The following is a 27,606-nucleotide window of genomic DNA, read 5'->3' as shown; positions in this document are numbered from 1 at the left end:
CGTGGCTGACGCGTGGTCAGTCTTTATTTGGAAGACATCACAAATAAAAATTCCCGATTATACTCGTATGAATGAGTAAACATTGATTTAATTTAATTCCATTCATTAATTTCTTTAAAACTCTACAATTATCAAAATGAGTTAGACCCTAGCTTATTTTCAAAGTTCAGAATTTATTCTCCTCGAATTGTTTAACTTTTATTATTTTTTTTTTGGGGGGGGGGGGGAGGGTTGGCGTTCATTTATTTGATGGTTCATTTATCTCATTGACTGATATTAGCCTTTAAAAATCTATTACAAGGATGGTCCGTACGTATGCTTATCATTTAACAACTGAATTACACACAATATTGTTCTATCAAAAACTTTCCATGTTCCATTGATCAAATCATGCATTGATAAAAAAAAAAAACAAAAAAAAAAACAACAACAAACTAATCAAAACAATTACTTGGCGGAAACAAACAACAAACAAATCCCCCCCCCCTCCCCAGAAAAAAATAAAACCACTTAAAAAAAAACAAGAAACACAAAACGAAAAAAAACCAGAACAAAACCAACCCCCACACACAAATAAAAACAACAACAAAAAACACACACAAAACACAAACTAAAAAAGAAAAGAAAAAGAAAATAAGGAAAAAAAAAAAAAAAGAAAGAAAAAAAAAGAAGAAAGAAACAAACAAAAACTCAAAACAAAAAGCCCTCCCCACCCCAATCATCGCCCCCCCCCCCCTTTAAAAAAAAGCTAAACAAAACAAAAATAAAAGTAAAAGAAAACCCCACAACATACCCAATATCTTGGGTTAGGTAGCTCACACAGCAAATGGCAGCTTTAGTGAGTAGAGGGCATTGACAACCGTGCTACACAGTGAGTTTAGTAATACCCGCGGATTTTAAAAAGTTGGTCGCTATTTGCTCCCTTTTTCTTTCATTTTAATGCCATGAACACAAGTAATTTACAACAAAAGCTGTGCGACAAAGACATACAAAACTACCTTATTATAAGATGCAAATAATTTCTGATTCATAAACAACAGTGTGTACAACTGGGCCAATTAACTTTTACGCAACCCCCCCCCCCCAAAAAAAAAAAATATATATATCAAAAAATAAAAACCCCTTGTGACTTTGATGAGTTAGTTTGTCCTGTACATCACATACATAAACAGCGTACCGTTTTTGGACAGCATAGTGAAATATGCAGATAATACTTGTATTTTTGGTTCATTAAACCTTCACTCGAAAATAATCATTTTGAACCAAAATAATGATCATTTCGGGACCATGTGGAGCACTTCATTATCTGATATTTCCACCATCCAGACTTGCGGCCTCCTTTGACATAGTAGTAGTAGCGTATGGCTACACCTCCAAATGTATTTCGTCAACCCAGCTTCTAAAGTCTTCCTCCGCCCTAAGGATGGTTTCGTAGCCACCTTCTAGTTTAGTGACTGGACAGTGGAGGACGATGTGATCGCTGGTCTCTGGGGCTTCCTGACATTTCTGGCAGGTATCACCGTTTCCAAGTTTCCATCTGCACATATTTGATGCAGTTCTGCCATGTCCAGTTAAAAGGCGGTTTGAGGAAATCCAGTATTTCCTGGCGTTATTGAATGCAAGCACTCTTTTGGTTGGATCTTTAATGATGTTTCCTTCTTTTGGTGTTTCCCTGTTCCACATTTCTCTCCAGTTTTCCTCCACACTGAAGTCTGCCATTTTTGTTAGGTGGAAAGGTCTTCTCGATTTAAGTCTAGTTGTTGAAGGTGTCCCCTTTACGATTGATTTTATGGGAGTGTTGTCTGTGGCTTCGTCAATTCTTGCATGCATCCTTTGATTAGCATCTTGTCGTCTTAAACTTGGTGATGCAATGCCGCTCAGTGTTGGGAGCCACTGAGTTGGAGTTGACTTGAGACATCCTGTTATAATTCTCATTGATTCTCTTAATCGGATGTCAATGCGATTTACATGTGGGCTCCTCATCCAAACAGGGGTACAGTATTCTCCCACACTATAGCACAGTGCCAAAGCAGACGTTTTCAACACCTGTGGTGAGGCTCCCCAGGTGGTAGTTGCGAGATTTCTCACCAGGTTGATTCTTTTTGCGATTTTATTTGCGGTTCCTTCAATGTGTTTGCGATAGTTTAGTTGTCTGTCCAATGTAATGCCAAGGTATTTAGGATTGGGGTCTGGGGGTAGTATTGAGTTACTGGCTGTGATCTCCAGTTCTTTTGTTGCCTCTTGAATATTCAAGTAGACGTTTGTGGATACTGATTTGGTGGTATTCATTTTTAGGTCCCATCTATCAAAATATTGTTTCAGGCGGGTGGTGTCTTTGCTTAGAACCTCTTCAATCTCTTTCCAGTTTGTCGATTGATAGGCTAAGGCCCAGTCATCAGCATATCCAAGTTTGAGTGCTTCGCAGTTTGGCATGTCGGAGATATAAACATTGAAGAAAGTTGGTGCCAAAACTGAACCTTGTGGTACCTCATTTTTAATTTTGCGTGTTTTGCTTTTGTTTTCTCCCAATATGACATGGAATTGTCTTGTGCCAGTCATGGTAGACAGCAGTTTGAGCGTCTTTCTACAAGGAATCATTTTTGAGAGCTTTAACATCAGTCCGCCTGTCCAAACAGTATCGTAGGCTGCAGATAAGTCTATTAGGACTGCAACAGTCTTCTTTTTGTTCTCAAAGCCTGCTTCAATGTGTGAGGTCAGTGCAAGGACCTGTTCATTTGTGCTTCTTTGTGGTCTAAAGCCCGCTTGTTCTGGTGGTATGCAGGGATTTACATATGGGGTGATTCGCTCTAATACGATTCTTTCCAGGAGCTTGTATAAGCAACAAAGTAGAGATATTGGTCTATAGCTGGATGGTTCAGTCATTGGTTTGCCTGGTTTTAATAGGGCGATTACTTTGGCATGTTTCCAAATTTTTGGATATGTGCCTTTTTCCATGATGTCTGTCATAGTATTTGCCAGCCAGTCTATTGTTTCTGGTCCAAAGTTAGTTATCATGTTGGGGTATATTCCATCAATGCCAGCAGCTTTGCCATTTTTTATTTTCTTTATAGCTCCTTGCATTTCATTTATCGTTATTGGGACACTTAAAAACATGCTATGGTCAGGCAAAGTTTTCAGGGTCTTTTGATATTATTTTCTTATTTCTTTTTCAAATTGATGATTTGGGATGTGTTGTCCCCGTGGTTTAATTTCTTTGGCAATTTCGTCAGCTGAAATCTGGGGTGCTGATTTTGTTTGACGAGCTTCAGGGTTTAGCCTTTTGAGGGTTTGCCACGCATGGCGGCTGTAGTGACTGAGATCAAAGTTTTCAACAGTTTTTACCCATCTCTCTTTTCGGCTTTCATGTAGTGTTTAGTTGTTCTTCTCCAACCTGTTCATCGTGTGTCTCCTCATATTTTTTTCAGCAATTCTTTGCTTCGTTCATTCCAGCATGGGATGTATTGTTTTCTAAAACCCCTGGGTATGTTCTTCTTTGCGGAGGTTAGGACAAGTTTGACATAAGCTTGACCAATGAGAAACACCATCGAGAAGTCACAAGAGCCTGGCATCATTGGAAGGGAACCACAACTACTCTCAGATTGGAAGTGGAACTCCACAAGTCCGCATCTAATATCTAGTATTATGATCATCTCATCTTATCGCACATGTTACGTAAAATCATCATTTATTCATTTGTAATTGTGATCACCATTCATTTATAAGAATGACTCATCTAATTAAAATTCATCTTTCTATTCAATTCATCTTAAAGAACTCGTCATTTGTTCTTTTAAAAATGAAACAAGTGAATTCTATGGGGTCTTATATATCATATTCATATTTTTAAAATGTAGTCGAGTTTGCTCATAAGCTCTAATCAGACCGTGACAAAAATTCTATGGGGCCATATATATCATATTCATATTTATAAACATGGTCGAGTTAGCTCATAAGCGCTCATCAGACTATGACACGGACGAGGAGAATAGTCTAAATATGCTAAAGAGGCAACGCAGATGATAAACCATCCTCTTGCTGGTGTCGACCAAAGTCACGAAAAAAAATTGGAAAAGAACGTATTGACAATCAACAACGAATATATTTTTGTATCACTTGTAAAAGCCCACAATTTCGCAGAAAATAGTAACTTTTCATTTTTCATTCACATTAGTGAGGCAAAAGCAAAAGAACAGAATTGTATGAAAGCACGAAAATGCCGTCGTAAAAGACCTTGCGTCCTCAGATAAGTAACGTCTGTTTAAATTATCTGGAAGTGACTGTCAAGGCGCCGTGATACTTCACCATTGTCACGGCATCATGAAGATGACTCGGCATACCAGTTTTGTTGAACAGAAACGGCAAATTGTGTTCATGCGTCCTGCAGCAATTATGTAGTGTGGCTTTGATAAAAGGAGTTGGTGGGGAGGTTTCTTTTTCATGAGCAACAACTAACACTTGCTGATGAGGTCAAGGTAACTAAATCGACGATTTTGTCGTTGTTATTGTGTTCTTTTTTTTTTCGGTCAATATTCTGCTACCTATTTGTGCGGCTATGTGGTCTAGTGGTATGACACTCGCTTTCGGATCGGAAGGTCCTGGGTTCGAGCCTCGCTCGGCGCATAGTTGAGTAATTGGAGAAGGCTCTTTACTCACATTCTCTCACCGTACTCAGGTGTAAAATGAGTACCTGGCCGCCAATAGCATTGTCTCTGTCCGAAAAAATTGTAATATCGCCTAACAGGCGTCATGTCCCGTTCTACATGTTAAATGTTGCTGTGGGCCAGGGACCCCCTGTAAAGCGCTTTGAGCACGTTTAGTGGATATTGCGCTATATAAAAGCTCATTTTAAAGTTTTATTTCCATAGAGTGTTAAAAATTGGGGAAAATTAGCCTCGTAAAACTAAACAGAGGTTATTAAACTAAAATTAAAATGAGCTGAACATTAAGGGTAAGTAAGTGACAAATAGTCAGTGGGCCGTCAGAACTCTAATATAATTCTGAACTATAATTATGCAATATCGATCAATCAAATCTAAATACAAAAAGAAACAGTGTTGATTTAGAGGCAGTGCACTTACATAAAGTTGTCGAATCGAATTCAATGTTAAATCACTGTTTAGCAGACGACAAATTCAAAGACAACGAAACTGGAAGAAAAAAAAGTCTGTTGACAAATTTAATCTTCCGATTAGACAAAAACATAAAATGAGTTCACCCGTACTTATTTATTCCATAAATTACTAAGATCCGTCAGGTAATGGTTTAAAACCTGAAATTATAATAATAATAATTAAAAATAATAATAATGATAATAATAATAATAATAATAATAATAATAATAATAATAATAATAATAATAATAATAATAATAATAATAATAATAATAATAATAATAATAATAATAATAATGATAATAATAATAATTTTGAAAAATTAATTAGAATTAAATTATGCCTTTTGCCCCGCCCACGATATCAAAAGATATCGTCGTCTAGGCATACCGCGAAGGAATATAGATAACTCATCAAACAAGATGTCTGATGTCAACAGGAATCACCCATGTTGTCCAAGTGAGCAAATTGGGGGTTAATAATCTTGCTCAAGGAAAAATACGAAAGTGCCTGAAGTGGGGCTCGAACCCGGGTCATCCGGATCACAGTGCAATGCCTTAACCACTCGGCCACTTCGCACCTCCCAAATAATATAATAATAATATAATAATATAATAATAATAATGATAATAATAATAATAATAATAATAGATCTTTATTGTCCATAAATATGGCAATTTGTCATTTAGTTACACTTATTATAAGGTAATATGAAAACGATAACGGTGAACTGATATTTTACTCCTACTTATTCTCTCTCTCTCACTCTCTCTCTCTCTCTCTCTCTCTCTCTCTCTCTCTCTCTCTCTCTCTCTCCGCGCAGCGGGTATTCGAACTCGGTACCATTTGTGTACGAAATAAAGACCGTACCACTGAGCAACGCTACCCTACAATATGGAACCAATCTCACAGTACAAGTCACCTGATTGTCGTCTTTTTGCATAGCACTGTTATAAGAGCCGCTTGCCACATATTCATAGAGCTCAATGACATTTACATTCAAGTTAAACGACTAAATCTCTTAACAAGGACGCATTTCTGAGTCCAGAGTTTGGTCACTCATACGACTATTGAACAGGGTTAGCATCTCTTGCCTTTGTTACAGTGGGTGGTTCGGCAACCAACGCCACACCATCGAATTCATTACATTATTGGTAGATTCTCTCATTCAGGCATTCAGGTTAGCCTTACAGAACAGCACAAAATATCAAATTTGTTTAAAGTGAAGTACCTGCATAATGACAATGATAATAATGAAGTTATTGTCCGACCCTACCTTTTAGCTTTATGAAGCGTTATATGATTTTTCGACATTTTAAATAATGAAAAGAATAATTAAAACCGATCGGGGTTTTGTTGTTGTCCTATTTTGTATTTATTGTTTATTTCAAATGAGTCATTGTCAATGCCAAAGAGACGTGTTGTCATATAGAAAAACACAAACTTAGAAACATTTACTCACTTGACCAATGTGTAAATTGGAACCCATGGGATCGTCTACAATTATTATTAACGTTATCTTAGTATTCTATCCAAAATTTTTCATTTCCTTATGTAATTGAATCAGTATTCAAAGGACTATAATATCCTTTCAATACATGATATTATTATTATTATTCAACAAACAATCATAATAAGACATTTTTAGTTTGTATTGTTTTCATCTGTCCTAAAATAATTGAACTTTCAAGACAACAAGAGATACATATTGCTTTTAATTTTACCAATTAGATTACTACTGATTTATGGGGTCGCCTTTCTAATTAATAAATGACAAAATAAGGAAAACACTCAAATATTATGATTTATTATGTTGTCATTAAATCGTCGTGATCCACTTATGATATTGCTGAAGGTACTTTTAAAATATCTTATTTTCCATATTTCCGCCGTAATCTGGAAAAAAAACAAACTATTATTTAAACATTTGGCCTGAAAACTCGTCCTTCAAATATCGATTTTTTTAAATGGCGCTCATCCTGACAAAAACGAGTTTATCCAGAGTACGCAGTTAATTGGTTAAGGGAGATTTTGAACATGTCGAACTTGTCAAACCGTTTCAAACCTTAGAATTATTTATAGAAGAGATTTTTGACAATTTTGACACTCAGGGTCGCCTTAATTGATCCATATATCGATGGCCGGCGAATCAAACCTCTGACGTCTACATACGAGCTTTGAGCGCCATGTGTTATTTAATCACCAAAGGCGGATCAGACCTCTGATGGCTGTCATCAGAGGTCCGTTCCGCCCAAAATTAGATAAATAAAAGATGATACGCAAATCTCGTATGTAGACTTCAGAGGTTTGATCCGCCGACCACCGACATTTAAAGATTCTGACCAAAATGAATCAAAGTTATTTTTCAGAGTTGATTGGTGTCACTATAATAATAGTATTACACGACCAATAGACTTTATGAGAATGGCAACCTTTCTTTTTTTTCTTGAACAAAGCAACCTATAGCAATGGATAGACTAACCATCCAAATAAATGTGATGATTTAAGATAATTATCCCAAAAGTAGGTTTTAATAAGAGCACAGTAAACATGAAATTACTTATGTATGCGTTTGTAAATGCTTCCATCATAGAATGTGTGTGTGCGTCAAATCAAATTATATATATATATATGATTTCGATAATTGTTTCTGATTATCGTTATGAATTTAATGGTGACTTCATGAAATGTACATCTGTTACTGTAACTGTAGTTCGTTTCAAAACTTGAGCGCGCACGGTTTGTCCTGAATTTAATTGAAACTTGGCGAGGCTACTCTGATTACAAAAAACGCTTTGAGAGACAACAAATAAATTGGTTTGCAAATGATCTTATTGACACCATATTAAAAATCCCAGGAAAAAGATAATCACTCTTAGTTCAAAACCTAAGCAGCTTTACAGAAGCCATGGAACACAAGATAATGTCATATTTTGTAAAATGCACCTTTTCAGAACGGAGGCGAAAACAATATATATCAAAATTTGACACAGTGTTCAGTGGCGTATTGTCTTTCTTTGAGTCAACGTATATTATTTGCAAGTCTGATAGCCCGAATTGTTATGGTCTCATTGATGCAATGGCAATCGTCTCTAACCAACGAAATGTATACTTCATTATAACAATGTCAAAACGGACCCATAAGTGCGTCCAGTTATCAGACCTGCAACTATGCTCACGTCGCTTTGAATCATTTAACGTAATGGATTTTGAATTGCAAAGTTACCACGGCACAAAACATTGTTATAAGGCTGTTTAAGTATTTCGAAAAAGAAGACAAAAGAGGATGATGTTTTTCATAGCAATGAAACTGTCAGTATTACAATTAACAAAAAGAAAAAAAAAAGAAAAACAAAGGCTATGGTGCTCAAGGGTCATGGACCATAACTTTGAAAAGTTTTATGCTGCACCACTGAAAATAAACAACATCAACGCATTTGCGAATTGCCAAATAATCGATGGAAATGAAGATTTCATCTTTAAATTATCAGTGTTTGTTTCTAAAATCTAAGATTGCATACAACGTATCAGGCATATCTATCAGACGGCTGATAAGTATGACTGGGTTGAATATATATTTTTTTTCAGACATATGATACATGATATAATATCTGCTACCCTCTACAGCTTTCGTATGTGGGAGACCAGTCAGGAATGACATGCTTGATTCCAGCTATCAAAACTACAGAAGAATGTAATGAAGAGTGGATGATCATAGTAATAAATGGGAAGTATCTCAATGCCCACAGTTACTATTTACATTCTGACAAAAACATCATCTGTAACCATGAATAGTTTTGATAAATGCACGAAATCGTCAAATAAAATAACTGACAAAAATTTTGAAAGATAAAATATCACAGGGTTGGCATATCTAATTGTAGTGTCTGAATTACAATATGCGCAACTGACAGGTTCACGTAAAAAAAATAAATTTAAAAGTCAAAGACATTTGTAAAACTCGAGCTCTCTGAATTTTGCTTTACTCGTCGAGATTTCTAGTGAAAAATAGATCAGTGAAGGAACAAAACATTTTGTGAATTCCTATGTTTTTTATAGACGATAACGTAGGGAGGTCCCAGAATTTAATTGTTATTATAGTATAGTAACATCGGTTTCAGCACAAAGTCGAAGGGATATAATCATGCAATATTCACGTGCAAACTCTTGACTTTGAGTTATTTGACTTGCCATCATTTTGTTCATTCTTTTATTATTGTTTCGCCCAGATTTCGTTTTGATGTCCAGTTGAAGCCCACCGGGCACGATAAGCTCTATAAAGGATCATTATAAATTATTTTTGTATACGTTTAAATGAAAACAGTTACAAACGCAATAGTTTCTTTTTAAACACGATCATGGTTTAAACTTTGTCCATTTTTTTTCATCTTGTTTTGTAGATAGACGTCTATGTGTGTTATTTTTCTTCAATAAAATCAAAATCACGTTTTGTTTAATGCGTGTTTGTTGTGAAATATATGTCCAAATATCTCCCAGATTATCAACTTTTGTAATCGAGTGTCATAAGTAAAAACCTAGGAATAAAAACATTTATTTGAAACGATTTTCATGTTGATTATTACGGAGTCGGATGGACAGGTGCACATCACGACAGTAATGTCATCAAGCTAATAATCAATATTTAAATTGACATTTAAATCTTATCGATTTTTGTCGTTGAATTACAATTTCATGTTGAGGTATAACACTGAAAGTAAACTATCCAGTAGCGGCACGTAGAAATATATTTTGCGAAAATCTTGTCGTATAAAAATTATAGAGAAGCAATATAATCGTTAAAGTAATAATTACTGAAAAAAACTGGGTGAACATACCTGTAATGATATTAAACTATCCTGTATTTGTAAGCGCGATAAAATAAAAATCTGCATAATCATCTCAACAAGCTTCAAAAGTTGAGAAAAAATGAGTATCTCTCATATCAAACCTTTGATCACATTACGTGCTGTGAATCCTATTGGTTAATGATGTTTCAAATAAGCTTCGGGCAGCTGGCGCTAGCATCATCTGACCTGCACATATGGAGGCAAAAATGACCTTTTTTTCCAAAGAATTCCACATTATAAAATATATGTAACGCTCAGGTTACTTTTGATCATCTAAATTCGTTACAATTCCAAAACCAATGGCCCGAGGCTTACAGAAAGGACACTTACGCAGATTAAAATCCAACTCAGTTATATTTTATATATTGGTTCTACTTTTCGAGGCAGATATTGTGTTCAATAAATACCGTCAGCAGAAGTAACTTTGCTTTCAGAAGAAACCTCGTGAAACTATGACTGTAGAACATTCTGACTGATATCAGCTTCGTGGCAGTTATTTTCCTATTTAAAAGGCAGGATCTTTTTAATCAAATGAAATCATTCCCATAAACTAGATATATTCTGATTGGTCCAATATAATTTATGAGGCAAAGTGTCTTTTAAAGGCAAAGTTACCACAGTTGACGATAACGTATTGTGATCTAAAGTGAAAATCAATTTTCCACCAAATGTAAGCAAAACTAGGAAATCAAAAAAATATTGGCTGCCAACATTTAGTTACAACTAGCATTAACAATTTAATTATAGATCACAATTTGAAAAATAGTCATTGTGTCTTTGAGCGGCAGTCATTTAAAATCGTCCTATTATTAATATCTCACATCATTTAATTCTTTTAAGTACTGACAATTTCAAAACAGATCTGTCGTTTTTAGAAAGCACTGTCATTGCAGAATGTTCATGACCAGGATGTAAGAATCATAATGGTTTAATCACGTAAAACCCAAGCTATAGGATTTATTAGCCTGTTGGTAACACGATTTGATAATTGATGAACTTATATTGTGAGGCACTATTTGTATCACAAAGTCCAAGACCCGCGTTTCCACCTCTTTTAATTTTTGAACATTGTGGGCTGTTGTTTAGACACTTTGTTCTCCAGAAGTTCTCACAAATTAAGGTCAGGGTTGTTTTCAGGTCAATTGAGAATAAGAAGCACAATCTTGCATGAATAATTTGCTTCATTATAGTACACTCGGTTTGGCTAAATGATCTTTTATACAATAAGGCGCTGTTCCTCATTCGTGTTGGTCCAACAAGGCAAGCAATAAAATTGTGTTGTTTTATTTACTGACATTACACCCCATACCATGTGTTATGGGGGATGCTTCCTTTTGGCTGCTGGAGCTGGCTTCGAGTAGTCAATGGGCTTTAATCATATCAAAAAAACATTCGCCCACAGATCAAAACTCCGTGAGATTTCCTTTTAGCAAATGCACAGCGCTCGGATTCCACAGCTTTGGTTAGACAGCGTTTTTGAGTTGGTTTACGTGATTATAGTTCAAAAGCAAGACAAATGCTCTCTTTTCTCGACACGAACTTATTGAATTTATTATAGCAGGCAGCGGCGTGGCATGCTTACAGTATAAGGTGGTGCCAGACGAAAATGACATACATGCCATATTTCTAAATATAAAAGAAAGAAAAAAAATTAAAGAAAATACTAACTTACATACTAATTGTAAAGTAAATTTTCATGATGATGTTTCTATCCCTGCAAATCTTTTCAATAGTTTGTTTATAGAAATCACGAACGAATATATTGATTGGAGTTTGGACACTGAGGGAAATGGCTAAAGGGACACATGCAGACATTGAATATCAATCGAACAAAGAGTAATTTCAAAACTTACAAAGCGTAAGAATGTAAAAGCGTAAAAATTCCACTTCGGAAATCAAACATGACACCATACAATCTCTCTCTCTCTCTCTCTCTCTCTCTCTCTCTCTCTCTCTCTCTCTCTCCTCTCTTTCTTTCTCTCTCTCTCTCTCTCTCTCTCTCTCTCTCTCTCTCTCTCTCTCTCTCTCTCTCTCTCTCTCTCTCTGTGATGAACGCGCGCACGCACACACAAAGTCAAATACGCATATTCACACGAAGATCATGTATATAGCATCACTATCAAGAAGTATTTTGCTTAATTAGTTCACATACCTTCATATCAATTTTTGCAGTAATAATAATAATAATAATAATGATAATAATAGTAATAATAATGAAATATAATAATAATAATAATAATAATAATAATAATAATAATATAATAATAATAATATAATAATAATAATAATAATATAATAATAATAATAATAATAATAAATAATAATATATATGATAGATGATGATGAGATGATGATAAATATAATAATGATGATAATAATAATAATAATAATAATAATAATAATAATAATAATAATAATAATAATAAAAATAATAAATAATAATAATAATAATATAATAATAATAATAATAATAATAAAATAATAATAATAATAATAATATAATAATAATAAAATAATAATAATAATAATAATAATAATAATAATAATAATAAAAAATAATAATATAATAATATATAATAATAATAAAATAATAATAATAATAATATTATATAATAATAATATATAAAATATAATATGATATGACTAATAAAAAAATGATAATAATAAATTACTATACTCAATCATCACGACAAAGAGAGAGAAACAAATGAACTTGTTAATAATTGTGATTTCGATAATGATAAAGATGGTCGAAGTTACCATACTATGACGTAAATGACCAACATTAGCTATTATTCCCCAGTCCAACAGAGTTGGAGCAAAAATTTCTAGGCACCTGAGGCGGGTTTTTGCTCGTATTTGAAGATGGTAAAAATTCGAGCCATTTTCTCAGGTAGTCAATGTGGCAATACTGATAGCAATAGTCTTAAATGGATCCAAAAAAAAAATCCGCTCCATGCAATCATTTGAGTGGGGAAATCCAGTCACTCCCTCAGCCATGGTACACAGTCGCTGACAGTCATCAATGGAGTGTGTGAATCGGGATAGAAGCGTAGATAGCAGGCGTTGTGACAGAAAGGGAGTATGTTTCGCACTATTGACAAAAGGCGGTATATATCATTTCTCAGTTTTATATATTTTTTAAAATGCTGTCATCCATTTTTTAAACATGGATGCGGTGCCAGGCACAATTTGAACCAATAAAGCCACGCCCTTGTTATAGCAGTATGATTTTTAATGTCACATGACATCTACCGACCTGGTGCTGTCGTTGTATCTGACATCCTTCGAAAGTTTCTAAATTGCATTGGAAACAGCTGTTTTCTTCAAACAAAGTTTTACACATTTCTTTCTCTCAAAATATATAACATAGCTTAAAAAGATTATTTTGCTTGCACCTAGTAATTGTTTTCAGCCGTATCTCGTAAAATTACTATTTCAAAAATCAAGAAATTTCCAATGAATGAACTCATTTCATTTTAACCAACTCTTATAGCCTAGAATGAAATTGATCCTAAAGCTATGTCGGGAAGGGCTAAGATATCAACAGCTGTTCCAAAACGTAGGCCGCTACTGAGACTCAATATACACCCAAATAATCCACTTTAATGATCATAAATGTTATGACATATGGAAGGGGCCAATAGAGCCAGGGCATGAAAACTGAGTACACCGAGAGGTATTTTAATATTATATACGGTGCTTTAATGTGTTGTGTTATAATATTTCCATAACAAACTGTTTATATCCGAATGGATAGCCGAATCTAAACTTCTGTGATGGATATTAGAGTTGAATAGTGCGTGAAATGAATTCAACTAACCTAGAAGTATATCTTATTTCTGCCAAAGTTAATTGAAATATAAATATCTGAAAATGTTTGTTTGAATCAGTACCAGAGAAAGTAGGAAGAACACCCCCCCCCTCTCAAAAAAAAATCTTGACTGGGGATTGAACCTCAGGCTAACCAGTAATAGGGAGGTCTGAGGATCTGCCACCAGTTGAGGCAGGTTAATATTTTTGAGATAGCTTTTTCTTGTATGTATTTTCATTCTGAGTTGTCTTGTATTATTTCATATACGCCATTCCAGATGTTTATCTTACACCAATGCATGCTCCTTAATTTGTCACTTTCCACTCTCCAACCACTTCCTTTTGCTCCATTGCATTTTGCTTTGATTTTTTTTAGTTCAGTTCTTCATACATTTCCTTATTATTCTTTTTAGATCTTCTAATTTCTATCATTTACAATATTTCCTCTTGTCTTATATAATTGTTTTACCCGTCAACTTCTCGTTGGTACAATTTATTTCACCAAATCCTTGCTGACGTCTTTAAATCGATCCCAATGTCGATAACTATTTCATGTTTTATTGACGTTCTGGATAGTGTAATGAATCCCAAATGTGTTTCTCACTGCCACCTGTTAATATTTCCTCATATCCTCATTGCATTTTACAACAGTAGAACCAACCTCAAGATTCTCGTGGCTTAGTTGTTTCCATCAGCATAAAATAATTTATATTGGCATTTTCCGGGTTTTGGTCAGAGAAATAATCTGCTTCCGGATATGTTTTCAAAATTGTCACCGATTTTTAAACCTCTTATTAATGAGAATATACCGACTTGGTTGCTGTGGTTGTCATATCTGAACAATGTTCATGTTTTTCTTGGATGTATTTGGAACAAGTAATTTATAATAGTCATACTTTTTTGCTTTCACCTATCCTACAACCTTTTCTCCTCTATTACTCTGTACCTTTTGACCATGCGGTCCAATCACATTTTCAAATCTCTCACCTCCAACGATTGCGAAGACTTCATGAAGACACCTTGTAAGATTTTAATGTCCTGAGATTTGCAGTGATACTCCTCAAGCTGATCATAAAACAAACGGATGTTATCTTATGTTGGTTCATATACTTGAACGGTGGTTATGACAAATAATCTAATTTCTAACTGTACCAACAGAATTTTATCAAACAGCGCCCAATAGCCGTTTCCTGCCTTTAAAGCTTTTTTTATCAAACAGGATTCTAATGTCGTTTATGTGTTTCCACCACCCGAGTAAATCTTTTGATGATTTCCACGTATTCCCGTGATGTTTACTTTCAGTAATTTTTATTTTAAACATGTTCCAGTTTTCCTGTTTGCATCAATGATCGATGCAATGATTCTACGTGCAGTAATCTAATGCCGATTGGGTGCCTCCTGACGCACATGGCAATCCCAATCGGATTAGGCTCCTCCACATTAATTGAATTGTGTTGAGTAATGATAAACCAAGGACAGATACAACTGTGGTTTCCCATTCGGTGGTTGGTTAACTGTTGTCTCTTTTAGCTTTTCAACGTCCCTATGGCCGACAAGGAAGTGGGGGTTGGTTTGTGACCAACAGTGTGTCAACAAGCCGGTGCTGCAATTTGGGGGTCAAACATCCTCCGAGTTCCTGCCATTCAGCCTGGAGTTAGAAATGCTCCAGTTTCCGTGTGTTGCCCCGGAAAGGCTGTGCATGAAGCTTACAGATGAGGGGCGGATATGGACTGGCAGGGTAGCTTTACACATTTGCTTACCTAAGCTAGCGATGAGAGCTCAAAAAAGAAGTGAAAGTCACATGACACTTCGCAAACATCAAGCTGCCATTTGACACACAGACTACCTCAACATCACGCTACACATTACGTTTTAAAAATTGTTCAGAAATTACTTCTTTTTTATAACGACCAAGAGTGAAATTTGACGATAGATAGGGATGGATATTGTTCTCACGTCACTGGGTACAGTGAACCAAGTAAAAAAAAAGACACCGGCAGCAATCTTAGCAATTCACTTCTTTTCTATTTTCTCACATTCTTTTGTATTTAATTTCCTCAGTTCCAAGAAGCAAAGACTTATAGCGGCTTCATGTGTCCTACTGGTGGAGCTGGGGGAAAGGGTGACTTTCTTAAGTCTTGTCGCAAACATAATCTTATTTGCCAAATCGAATCTGGGATATGAAGATGTAGATGCTACAACGATAAATCAAGTGTTCGTTGGTAATTATTCTATTTGAATAATAATTTCAGTTAGTAATTAAGGAAGTGAAGATGGGTATTATTTGTAGAATTGGGGGGCATTGATATCAAAGAGATAAAATAACGTTCCCAAGCTTTAATCTTGTGCAGTTATTCTCATCAATGTCATGTATTATGATAATTACCAAAACTATGCAGACTGGGACACTTCCTGTGGACTGGACAATTTTTTGAATATCCTGAAACAACAGCCCATCATTGTCAGTAATCAAGTTAAAGAAGAATTAAATTATAAGCCGTGAATTATAAGCATATAATTATGAGACAAGAACTGTTTGCATAATTAAAACACTCATACACAAAATATTACTCGTATTGTTCCAACAATCTAAAAAAAGGTGTAAAAGGGTAAGAGAAAATGGTATCGTAAAGCGGTAATCAAATTTGTTAACGATATCCTTGGATCTAAATTAAACACGGAGTGAAGCAAGGACGCATGCCTCCTCAACATCTATTGAGAGATGGTGTTTCGAAAATATGATCAACATGAAAAATCAATATCACTTCAATGCCATTTGTTTTATCTCAATTTTTAGGCGTTGTTTATCTCATTCCTATTGGAGGAGGCTTTTTAGCAGATGCCTACCTTGGTCGCTACAAGATGATTGCTGTATCAGCCACAATTTATCCTTTTGGTATGTTAATGGCTCTTTAGAGTGTTGCAACTATTGAAAATAGAACATTACAAATGTTTCGAAGATCATATTTCGCATCATTACCGCTGTACTTGATTGTTTAACGAGATAACAATCTTTTATGCCATTTTGGATAATGATTTTATGACGTTAATATGGAAGTTGTTAAACGACTGTATAAAATATCAGGGGTCTATCACACTCATGCCGCCATAAATAATATTGTGTTGTGAAGCTGTCTAATTATGTCAACTTTAGCTTTGTATTTGTATGGTGTAGTTCAAATGCTTCAATATGACGTATATTCTCCTGACATGCACGATTTGTCAACAAAAGAAACACGAAACGGCCACATAGTTTGTCGTGTAAATAAAGTTGAAGCATCTTTTCTATTTTATTTATTGTTTTAAAAAAAATTAAACTCTTCGAGATTCCAGCAACAGAAGTTGCATTATACGGAGTACACTGTATCACGCTGACAAAACAGTGTATCTTTCATTGGCCATAAAACTTATATTTCAAATACTCTTTGAAGTCTCAGGTTTGAGAATTGTTCAATGGGTAGGGGGTTGTTCAATTCAAATATTTCTAATGAAATTTTACTGGCTTTTGGTAAGATATGTATTTTATCAACACATGGAAGTAAAGCTTATTTTATTCCTTCTCTGACAGGTATTGCTTTATTTCTTGCTTCTGCGATTGATTTTTCGGATTGGGGAGCTGAAGATGTTAGTGAGGTATGATAACTGAAGTTACTTAATTATTACGATTTATTAGAGTAATCAAATATAGCCAAAAGTCTAGAATCATATAACAATTTGTTGTGGAAGAATGGGCAAGTGATTTAGTCCTTTACCTCTTACAATAAATTTTGATTCCGAGTTAAAAAAGGAAACTCTGTTTTACAGATCGGATATACATGAAGGAGGAAATTGTATTTTCCATCAACAGAAGACCTTATTTCTGGTGTTTGGATGGTTCCGTGGGTATATCGTAGAATAATGGTAAAGTGGATGATTTGGGTTTGATTCTTAATACACAAATCTTAAGGTTTGTCTAGATAGCTGCACATTAAATCAACAACCGGTAGAAGTTGATTATAAAATATCAGATAAATACAGATGATAAAAGTGTCAGAGAGACAAACTAAGGATTCAATTGATACCTCATACTGAGGGAAAGAGAGAGAGAGAGAGAGAGAGAGAGAGAGAGAGAGAGAGAGAGAGGTGTCAGCGAGCAGACTCAATAGCTACGGAGCTATTTACTATTTAGCCACATAAAACACGGCTTTCAAACTTATTGCATCTATCGTCTGTTCTCTTCTCTCAACCAAACCCTGCCAAATTTCAAATTATGGGTAATTAATGAACCTTAGCAATTTTTTATTCTCTATTGTCTTCTGGCACTTTTCTACTCACTTCATATCTTGTTGTTACCAACATAAGTGCCTGCTCCACTCACTTTTCTGAATTAAAAATTCACCCCATACACCGGAGCATACTCAATGTCTCAATCGTTTCTATGTTATATGTTTGTGTTGAGAATATTGGCTATTAAGCTTAACTGCTGGTCAAAATTACTTCGCGATGGTGGTGTGCGAACGAATCGGCGGTCTCAAGAAGTGGGTGAGAGAGGGATCTAGAAATGACTTGGGTTTGAAACGAATATTTTTGTGTTCGTGGATAGCTCACACGGTAGAGCCACGCTCTCACCTGCCAGGCGGAGTTGTCGTACCAATAAGGTCGCAGGTTCAAACCCCACCACCGCCGCGAAAATTTTTTATTCTCTATTGTCTTCTGGCACTTTTCTACTCACTTCATATCTTGTTGTTACCAACATAAGTGCCTGCTCCACTCACTTTTCTGAATTAAAAATTCACCCCATACACCGGAGCATACTCAATGTCTCAATCGTTTCTATGTTATATGTTTGTGTTGAGAATATTGGCTATTAAGCTTAACTGCTGGTCAAAATTACTTCGCGATGGTGGTGTGCGAACGAATCGGCGGTCTCAAGAAGTGGGTGAGAGAGGGATCTAGAAATGACTTGGGTTTGAAACGAATATTTTTGTGTTCGTGGATAGCTCACACGGTAGAGCCACGCTCTCACCTGCCAGGCGGAGTTGTCGTACCAATAAGGTCGCAGGTTCAAACCCCACCACCGCCGCGAAAATTTTTTATTCTCTATTGTCTTCTGGCACTTTTCTACTCACTTCATATCTTGTTGTTACCAACATAAGTGCCTGCTCCACTCACTTTTCTGAATTAAAAATTCACCCCATACACCGGAGCATACTCAATGTCTCAATCGTTTCTATGTTATATGTTTGTGTTGAGAATATTGGCTATTAAGCTTAACTGCTGGTCAAAATTACTTCGCGATGGTGGTGTGCGAACGAATCGGCGGTCTCAAGAAGTGGGTGAGAGAGGGATCTAGAAATGACTTGGGTTTGAAACGAATATTTTTGTGTTCGTGGATAGCTCACACGGTAGAGCCACGCTCTCACCTGCCAGGCGGAGTTGTCGTACCAATAAGGTCGCAGGTTCAAACCCCACCACCGCCGCGAAAATTTTTTATTCTCTATTGTCTTCTGGCACTTTTCTACTCACTTCATATCTTGTTGTTACCAACATAAGTGCCTGCTCCACTCACTTTTCTGAATTAAAAATTCACCCCATACACCGGAGCATACTCAATGTCTCAATCGTTTCTATGTTATATGTTTGTGTTGAGAATATTGGCTATTAAGCTTAACTGCTGGTCAAAATTACTTCGCGATGGTGGTGTGCGAACGAATCGGCGGTCTCAAGAAGTGGGTGAGAGAGGGATCTAGAAATGACTTGGGTTTGAAACGAATATTTTTGTGTTCGTGGATAGCTCACACGGTAGAGCCACGCTCTCACCTGCCAGGCGGAGTTGTCGTACCAATAAGGTCGCAGGTTCAAACCCCACCACCGCCGCGAAAATTTTTTATTCTCTATTGTCTTCTGGCACTTTTCTACTCACTTCATATCTTGTTGTTACCAACATAAGTGCCTGCTCCACTCACTTTTCTGAATTAAAAATTCACCCCATACACCGGAGCATACTCAATGTCTCAATCGTTTCTATGTTATATGTTTGTGTTGAGAATATTGGCTATTAAGCTTAACTGCTGGTCAAAATTACTTCGCGATGGTGGTGTGCGAACGAATCGGCGGTCTCAAGAAGTGGGTGAGAGAGGGATCTAGAAATGACTTGGGTTTGAAACGAATATTTTTGTGTTCGTGGATAGCTCACACGGTAGAGCCACGCTCTCACCTGCCAGGCGGAGTTGTCGTACCAATAAGGTCGCAGGTTCAAACCCCACCACCGCCGCGAAAATTTTTTATTCTCTATTGTCTTCTGGCACTTTTCTACTCACTTCATATCTTGTTGTTACCAACATAAGTGCCTGCTCCACTCACTTTTCTGAATTAAAAATTCACCCCATACACCGGAGCATACTCAATGTCTCAATCGTTTCTATGTTATATGTTTGTGTTGAGAATATTGGCTATTAAGCTTAACTGCTGGTCAAAATTACTTCGCGATGGTGGTGTGCGAACGAATCGGCGGTCTCAAGAAGTGGGTGAGAGAGGGATCTAGAAATGACTTGGGTTTGAAACGAATATTTTTGTGTTCGTGGATAGCTCACACGGTAGAGCCACGCTCTCACCTGCCAGGCGGAGTTGTCGTACCAATAAGGTCGCAGGTTCAAACCCCACCACCGCCGCGAAAATTTTTTATTCTCTATTGTCTTCTGGCACTTTTCTACTCACTTCATATCTTGTTGTTACCAACATAAGTGCCTGCTCCACTCACTTTTCTGAATTAAAAATTCACCCCATACACCGGAGCATACTCAATGTCTCAATCGTTTCTATGTTATATGTTTGTGTTGAGAATATTGGCTATTAAGCTTAACTGCTGGTCAAAATTACTTCGCGATGGTGGTGTGCGAACGAATCGGCGGTCTCAAGAAGTGGGTGAGAGAGGGATCTAGAAATGACTTGGGTTTGAAACGAATATTTTTGTGTTCGTGGATAGCTCACACGGTAGAGCCACGCTCTCACCTGCCAGGCGGAGTTGTCGTACCAATAAGGTCGCAGGTTCAAACCCCACCACCGCCGCGAAAATTTTTTATTCTCTATTGTCTTCTGGCACTTTTCTACTCACTTCATATCTTGTTGTTACCAACATAAGTGCCTGCTCCACTCACTTTTCTGAATTAAAAATTCACCCCATACACCGGAGCATACTCAATGTCTCAATCGTTTCTATGTTATATGTTTGTGTTGAGAATATTGGCTATTAAGCTTAACTGCTGGTCAAAATTACTTCGCGATGGTGGTGTGCGAACGAATCGGCGGTCTCAAGAAGTGGGTGAGAGAGGGATCTAGAAATGACTTGGGTTTGAAACGAATATTTTTGTGTTCGTGGATAGCTCACACGGTAGAGCCACGCTCTCACCTGCCAGGCGGAGTTGTCGTACCAATAAGGTCGCAGGTTCAAACCCCACCACCGCCGCGAAAATTTTTTATTCTCTATTGTCTTCTGGCACTTTTCTACTCACTTCATATCTTGTTGTTACCAACATAAGTGCCTGCTCCACTCACTTTTCTGAATTAAAAATTCACCCCATACACCGGAGCATACTCAATGTCTCAATCGTTTCTATGTTATATGTTTGTGTTGAGAATATTGGCTATTAAGCTTAACTGCTGGTCAAAATTACTTCGCGATGGTGGTGTGCGAACGAATCGGCGGTCTCAAGAAGTGGGTGAGAGAGGGATCTAGAAATGACTTGGGTTTGAAACGAATATTTTTGTGTTCGTGGATAGCTCACACGGTAGAGCCACGCTCTCACCTGCCAGGCGGAGTTGTCGTACCAATAAGGTCGCAGGTTCAAACCCCACCACCGCCGCGAAAATTTTTTATTCTCTATTGTCTTCTGGCACTTTTCTACTCACTTCATATCTTGTTGTTACCAACATAAGTGCCTGCTCCACTCACTTTTCTGAATTAAAAATTCACCCCATACACCGGAGCATACTCAATGTCTCAATCGTTTCTATGTTATATGTTTGTGTTGAGAATATTGGCTATTAAGCTTAACTGCTGGTCAAAATTACTTCGCGATGGTGGTGTGCGAACGAATCGGCGGTCTCAAGAAGTGGGTGAGAGAGGGATCTAGAAATGACTTGGGTTTGAAACGAATATTTTTGTGTTCGTGGATAGCTCACACGGTAGAGCCACGCTCTCACCTGCCAGGCGGAGTTGTCGTACCAATAAGGTCGCAGGTTCAAACCCCACCACCGCCGCGAAAATTTTTTATTCTCTATTGTCTTCTGGCACTTTTCTACTCACTTCATATCTTGTTGTTACCAACATAAGTGCCTGCTCCACTCACTTTTCTGAATTAAAAATTCACCCCATACACCGGAGCATACTCAATGTCTCAATCGTTTCTATGTTATATGTTTGTGTTGAGAATATTGGCTATTAAGCTTAACTGCTGGTCAAAATTACTTCGCGATGGTGGTGTGCGAACGAATCGGCGGTCTCAAGAAGTGGGTGAGAGAGGGATCTAGAAATGACTTGGGTTTGAAACGAATATTTTTGTGTTCGTGGATAGCTCACACGGTAGAGCCACGCTCTCACCTGCCAGGCGGAGTTGTCGTACCAATAAGGTCGCAGGTTCAAACCCCACCACCGCCGCGAAAATTTTTTATTCTCTATTGTCTTCTGGCACTTTTCTACTCACTTCATATCTTGTTGTTACCAACATAAGTGCCTGCTCCACTCACTTTTCTGAATTAAAAACATATACAACATGGATATTGGGTTGAATATGAATTCAGAAAAATTCGAAAAAATTAAATAATGATGACACAAAGTGTTAACGAATCATTCACACCACTGGAAAAGTAAAAGAATTATTTTAGTTCTGCCTGTTTGGCAACTTTAAATGCTACCTCAACAAAGCTATTTCTATTTAGATACGTCTAAAGAAAAACTATGAGAAAAATTGAACGCAATTTAAAAAAGGTACCCAGGCGCAGTGGTTTGTATTCAGCATATTATAGAAATAGCTCAAAGATTTTCTTTCCTTGTATTTGGCAATGGGGTATGGTTGTAAACAAAGCTAGATATGTAGATATTTACCATGTCAAAAATAGCGTAACTTATAACTCAACTTATACATTTCTAACACCTATTTTAGGAAATCATCCCACAAATATCAACAGATTAAGATGACACGTGTCAATATCTTAAATGTGTGAGAACTCTCTTATTTAAGCTTTTTTGAAACGTTTGAGGTCACCTTAATACATACATCGATAATTGAAGAAAATATTATGCCATAAAAAAATGAAACAGAATGGTTCTCATCGTTGTCTTTTGTAGTCTGGAAAACGTGGCCTTTTCCTCTCTGGCTTAGTTTTGATAGCTCTTGGGACTGGCGGATTGAAAGCAAATATTGGACCCTTTGGCGCCGAGCAAGTGGACGTTCTTGGAAAAGAGGCGGTGATGACATACTTTAATTGGTAAGTAGTAAAGGAGTTTTAAAAATCATAGATTCTGTCCCTGTCGTTGCAGCCATATCACTGGAATTAAAAGAATGAAACACCCTTCTTTACTTACCCAAACCAGCGACCAGCTGAGATCTAGCCCTTCGTTGTGCCATGACGTAGAAGTTAGATGTCTTTTGTAGTTGTTCGAGGTGACTATACAGTGTGTTACTGGTGCTTGGATTTGGTGGGAGGAATGTGCATCTCAGATCTTCAAAAGGTTGACATTCAAACAAATAGTGTGTTACTGTTTCATTGGGGTGTTGACATAAATGACAGGAAGGGGACGTGTCTTTTGTAGTTTTGCTTAATTGGCTGTAGAGCGGTATGTGTTGTGTTCTTAGTTGAAAATGTTTGCTGGTGTCTTCTGAGCTTATTTAGGCTATCTGTCTTTACAGAAGTGGTAAACACCCATTATTTGACAAGCAAAAGAGAGACAAATTAAAAAGTTCAAATACTTAGGTTCAAACATCTCAAATGATTGCAAAGAAACATCATAAATCAAACAAAGAAAAGCTATAGCAAAAAAAATATTCACAATTTAAAGCACGTTAATACAACGTAAATAAATGCAAATGTCTAAAAATCATTGCAAATGACACATGTCTTCCCAACGCTATTGTATGGTTGCGATAAGTAGACTATAGACGCAGACTCGAAAAAACGATTTGAAGCACTCGAAATGTGAGTATAGAAGACTTGAAAATGTCCTACCATGCAGTATTATGCAATGAGGAAGTGCTAAATTGCGGACAAGAACTGTTGGATGTAATCTGGAGAGGGAAAATGAGATCATTCGGAAAAACGGAGAGGGAATGGAATTGAAAAATTGGCAAAATCAAGATTTGAACAGGGAAAACCAACAGGAAGAGGAAAGTGAAGGGCATTCCTTAAAAATTAAAGACAGAACCGATCAATGATAAACACAAACACAGTACATGCCAGATGATTTGAAGACAAATTAACACGAAGGAGAATGATCGGCAACGCACCTGAAAGGGCGCGTCACACAAAATGAATGTTTGGGTGTTTACCTTTGGCAAGTGTTCTTGAACGTTGTTGTGTGACATTAATAGAAATTGTGATATACAAACAGCTGTTATTGATGGAAGTGGGTAGCAACATGCGTTATTTGTGGTGCGATTAGAATTTATTTTACACTTGTTATCCAAATTAGGAATTTGCCTTCCAGGTTTTATTGTCACGAACTCAATTGTCCAAAAAAAAATCTTAAAATCTAGATAATACTGGATTTCAGAAGTGCAAAATATGACGCGCATACATTTTAAACAATCTTCTACAACTATTTCAAAAGTTCCTAAACTATCAAAAGTTTTGTGGTTAGCTGACCTTAGCTCTATTAATTATATAGATCACAAGTCCTTGAATATTTCATTATTTTGATTATGGATCTAATATCCGCTTTGTTTGAAACTAAATTCAAAACCGCCTTATCGCCTGCCTCATGCAACGTACGTACAAAGAAAGTCACACAATCAGAGAGGGAAAAGGGGACCCCCCCCCCAATGACGTCCACACGATATTGTAACGTTTTATATTATTTCACACACATCAACACTGACTTGTCTAGTTAGCAGTTCCTGTGAAATTAAATTTACGCGACACTACATATGAAGCATATTGTGGAAGGTTTTGTTCTCAAGCCCCCCACCCCACCCCCCTATCATCATCTGCAATCGTCAAATGGAAAAGGAGTCTAAAAACGATCAGTTCATGTGTATAAGAATTTGAACAAGGGAGTAATAATGAAAACGTATCGCTTGTATGGCTCATGTGGCTGTGTATTATTCCAAACAACATCAGTGAGACCATTATCTTCTTCAAGAACCTTATTGAAATCGACAAGCAACTTTAAATGAATATTTGATAGTGGGTTCATTTTTCATGGATATCCATTAGTGCGGGGCGGTCCTTGGCAAGCTTAAGGACCACGGTTCTACGGTCCCTGGGAAATGAAAACCGCAAGGACCGGTCCACCGGTCCTTTTCGACATTGAACATTCCTGAGAGACTGTTGGAAGTTCGAACCGTTTTGACCTTTGGGACTGTGGGATCGTTCATTCTTGAACCGTTAAAGACCGCTACACGATGAAAACCGTGGTCTACAGGAGTAAAACACACGGAGTAGTCACACTCATTTCAAATTGTAACCTAATTAGAGAAGAGGGGTGATGCCTTCTTTATTTGCTCACCGTACTTCATTGTTACTTCGATAATTTAATAAAATTGGAAATTTATCCCCATTAACGGAGATAATGGCATCGCCCAAGGCGTTGATCGAGTTGTTTGTGGCGTTGATACACACACGCAACTCCTACCCCCCCCCCACACACACACACATTAGAGGGCAGCGAGCATTGAAGAGTAAGAGAGAGACGTGAAGTTATAATAAGAGGGGGTGGATGCGGTAATAAGTTAATAAGTAATAAGTGGGGTTCATGGCGACTTTTCGCCAGATCTAACAAACCCAGCTACCCATTCACTGCTGAGTAGACAGGGATTCAGAAAAAACTCGACTGCACCCGGGATCGATCTCTGGCCCTTTGCGTATAAAGAGAGTGCTATATCAACTGAGCTATCGGGGTCCCCAAATATTCTATTGGACTTTTTTAAAATACAGACGTTATAACTGGGTTTTTTGGAAGGAAGAAACTAATGAAACTCATATTATTTGATAAGTTAAAACACCAAACGAAATTTCAATATTATTGTATTATTTTAAATGACAACAATGCGATAGAAAGGAGTCGTGACAAGAGATGGACAAAAGAAAACAAAAAATCGGACTTGCTACTTGCTAGGTTCGACACACACACACACACACACACACACACACACAAACACACACATCTTTAGTAGTCACATGCATTTCAAACAATAACCCATTAGAGAAGAGGGGTCATGCCTTCATCATAGATCATTGTCATTGCGATCATTATGGTGTAGTAAATTTTGAAATTTACCCCGTATAATGGAATCGTCCAAGGCGTGCGCCTCCTGTTCCCCCCATCTCACACACGAAAGGGCGGTTTGCGGAGTGGAGGGAGGTGGCCGTCTGCCTCTATGGTCGTCTGTGTCGTTTAGTGTATGGCAAAGTGGGGGTGGGTGCGATTAATTAAGTGGGATGGGTGGTGATTAGTGGAAGATAGGCAACCGAGGCAACGAATCGCTGGGGAAGTAGTATGGCGCGAGACCGTTGAAAGGTGATAAGAAGTGAGGACCGCCGCCGGTCTTCCACTATGGGACCGGTCTCCGGTTCACAGCTAAAAGACCGTGGGACCGGTCCAAGGACCGGTCCTCAGCGCGGCACTAATATCCATAACACCTTCATAAACTGTAGATTGTATTGTCCCTTGTAAGACAAAAAAAGGCAGAAAAAAATATTCTTTCTATATATGCTTGGGGTGTCTTTTTCAGCCGCGATAGTTAATAATTTTAATTCGGTTTGTAATTTTATTTCTCTATTCTCAGACTGTATAATATGACATTATATTTTTTATCATTGCCTGTCATGATATTGTTTTCTCGTACTTTCTACTCTTTAAGGTTTTATTGGGTGATTAATGTTGGCGCCCTTGTCAGTTACTCTGGTGTGTCCTATATGCAACAGGAGGTCAGTTTTGCATGGGGATATTTCATACCTCTAGTGACAATGACATTGTCTCTGGTCATTTTTGTCGGTGCACGATCCAGATATATCATAGAAGAACCCAAAGGTGAGTAAAGAACGAACGGTCACTGAGCAAAGAAAATAGAATTAAGAGATTCGATAGAACACGAGAAATACCAAAGAAAAATACAATGAAACAGACAAGAAAATAATGAGAAATTATGATAAATAAACAATAAAACAAAAACCAACGTAAAACCGTAAGCAAAATATACGTAATGCTGGGACTAATGAGAGAAGAAAGTGGACTGGAACCAGTGTCTCATTGGTTATTGTGAAATCATTTATCTATTCTGTTATTTCAGCATTTAATTCAGATACTAAATTTCCATTATCTAGAAATTAAACAAACAAAAACAGGACCAGACATAAATGAAAAAAGTCTTTCCTAAATTTTCCTGCAATATTTTGATAAATCTGAAAACAAAATGACGCTAATCTTTCAGTCGACTGAAATTTAGGTTTGGAGCAGCTTGTTGCCAAAATCAAAAGTTTGATTCTCTTTTATGCTCAATTTTTAAAATGAGACTAACCATGAATGTGTTACCGTGTGTTAAAAAGTAAAGAGTGTAGACAACTTTTTCTGTGAATAGATTTGATTAATGTGACATGACATTAGATCGGAAATAAGTCGTTTATCTGTGTCCATGGAATTC

General features: G+C 36.9%; 1 protein-coding gene across 1 annotated transcript in view; it reads left to right on the top strand.

Annotated features, from left to right (window-relative positions):
• Window positions 1-3,531: 3,531 nt before the first annotated feature.
• The window catches only part of LOC144973891 (solute carrier family 15 member 4-like), a 40,065-nt gene continuing 15,990 nt past the window's right edge, over window positions 3,532-27,606 (top strand). The window contains exons 1-8 of the mRNA XM_078916776.1: window positions 3,532-3,672; window positions 8,739-8,842; window positions 15,100-15,162; window positions 15,833-15,993; window positions 16,569-16,667; window positions 17,340-17,404; window positions 23,097-23,236; window positions 26,827-26,996. Of these exons, the coding sequence (XP_078772902.1) occupies window positions 3,532-3,672; window positions 8,739-8,842; window positions 15,100-15,162; window positions 15,833-15,993; window positions 16,569-16,667; window positions 17,340-17,404; window positions 23,097-23,236; window positions 26,827-26,996 (943 nt within the window). The remainder of the gene's footprint in view (window positions 3,673-8,738; window positions 8,843-15,099; window positions 15,163-15,832; window positions 15,994-16,568; window positions 16,668-17,339; window positions 17,405-23,096; window positions 23,237-26,826; window positions 26,997-27,606) is intronic.

Source organism: Berghia stephanieae, chromosome 5 (assembly GCF_034508935.2).
Source record: "Berghia stephanieae isolate SIO BIC M18660-M18661 chromosome 5, UCSD_Bste_1.3, whole genome shotgun sequence".
NCBI classification, from domain to species: domain Eukaryota; kingdom Metazoa; phylum Mollusca; class Gastropoda; order Nudibranchia; family Aeolidiidae; genus Berghia; species Berghia stephanieae.
This window is presented reverse-complemented; position numbering and strand designations above follow the sequence as displayed.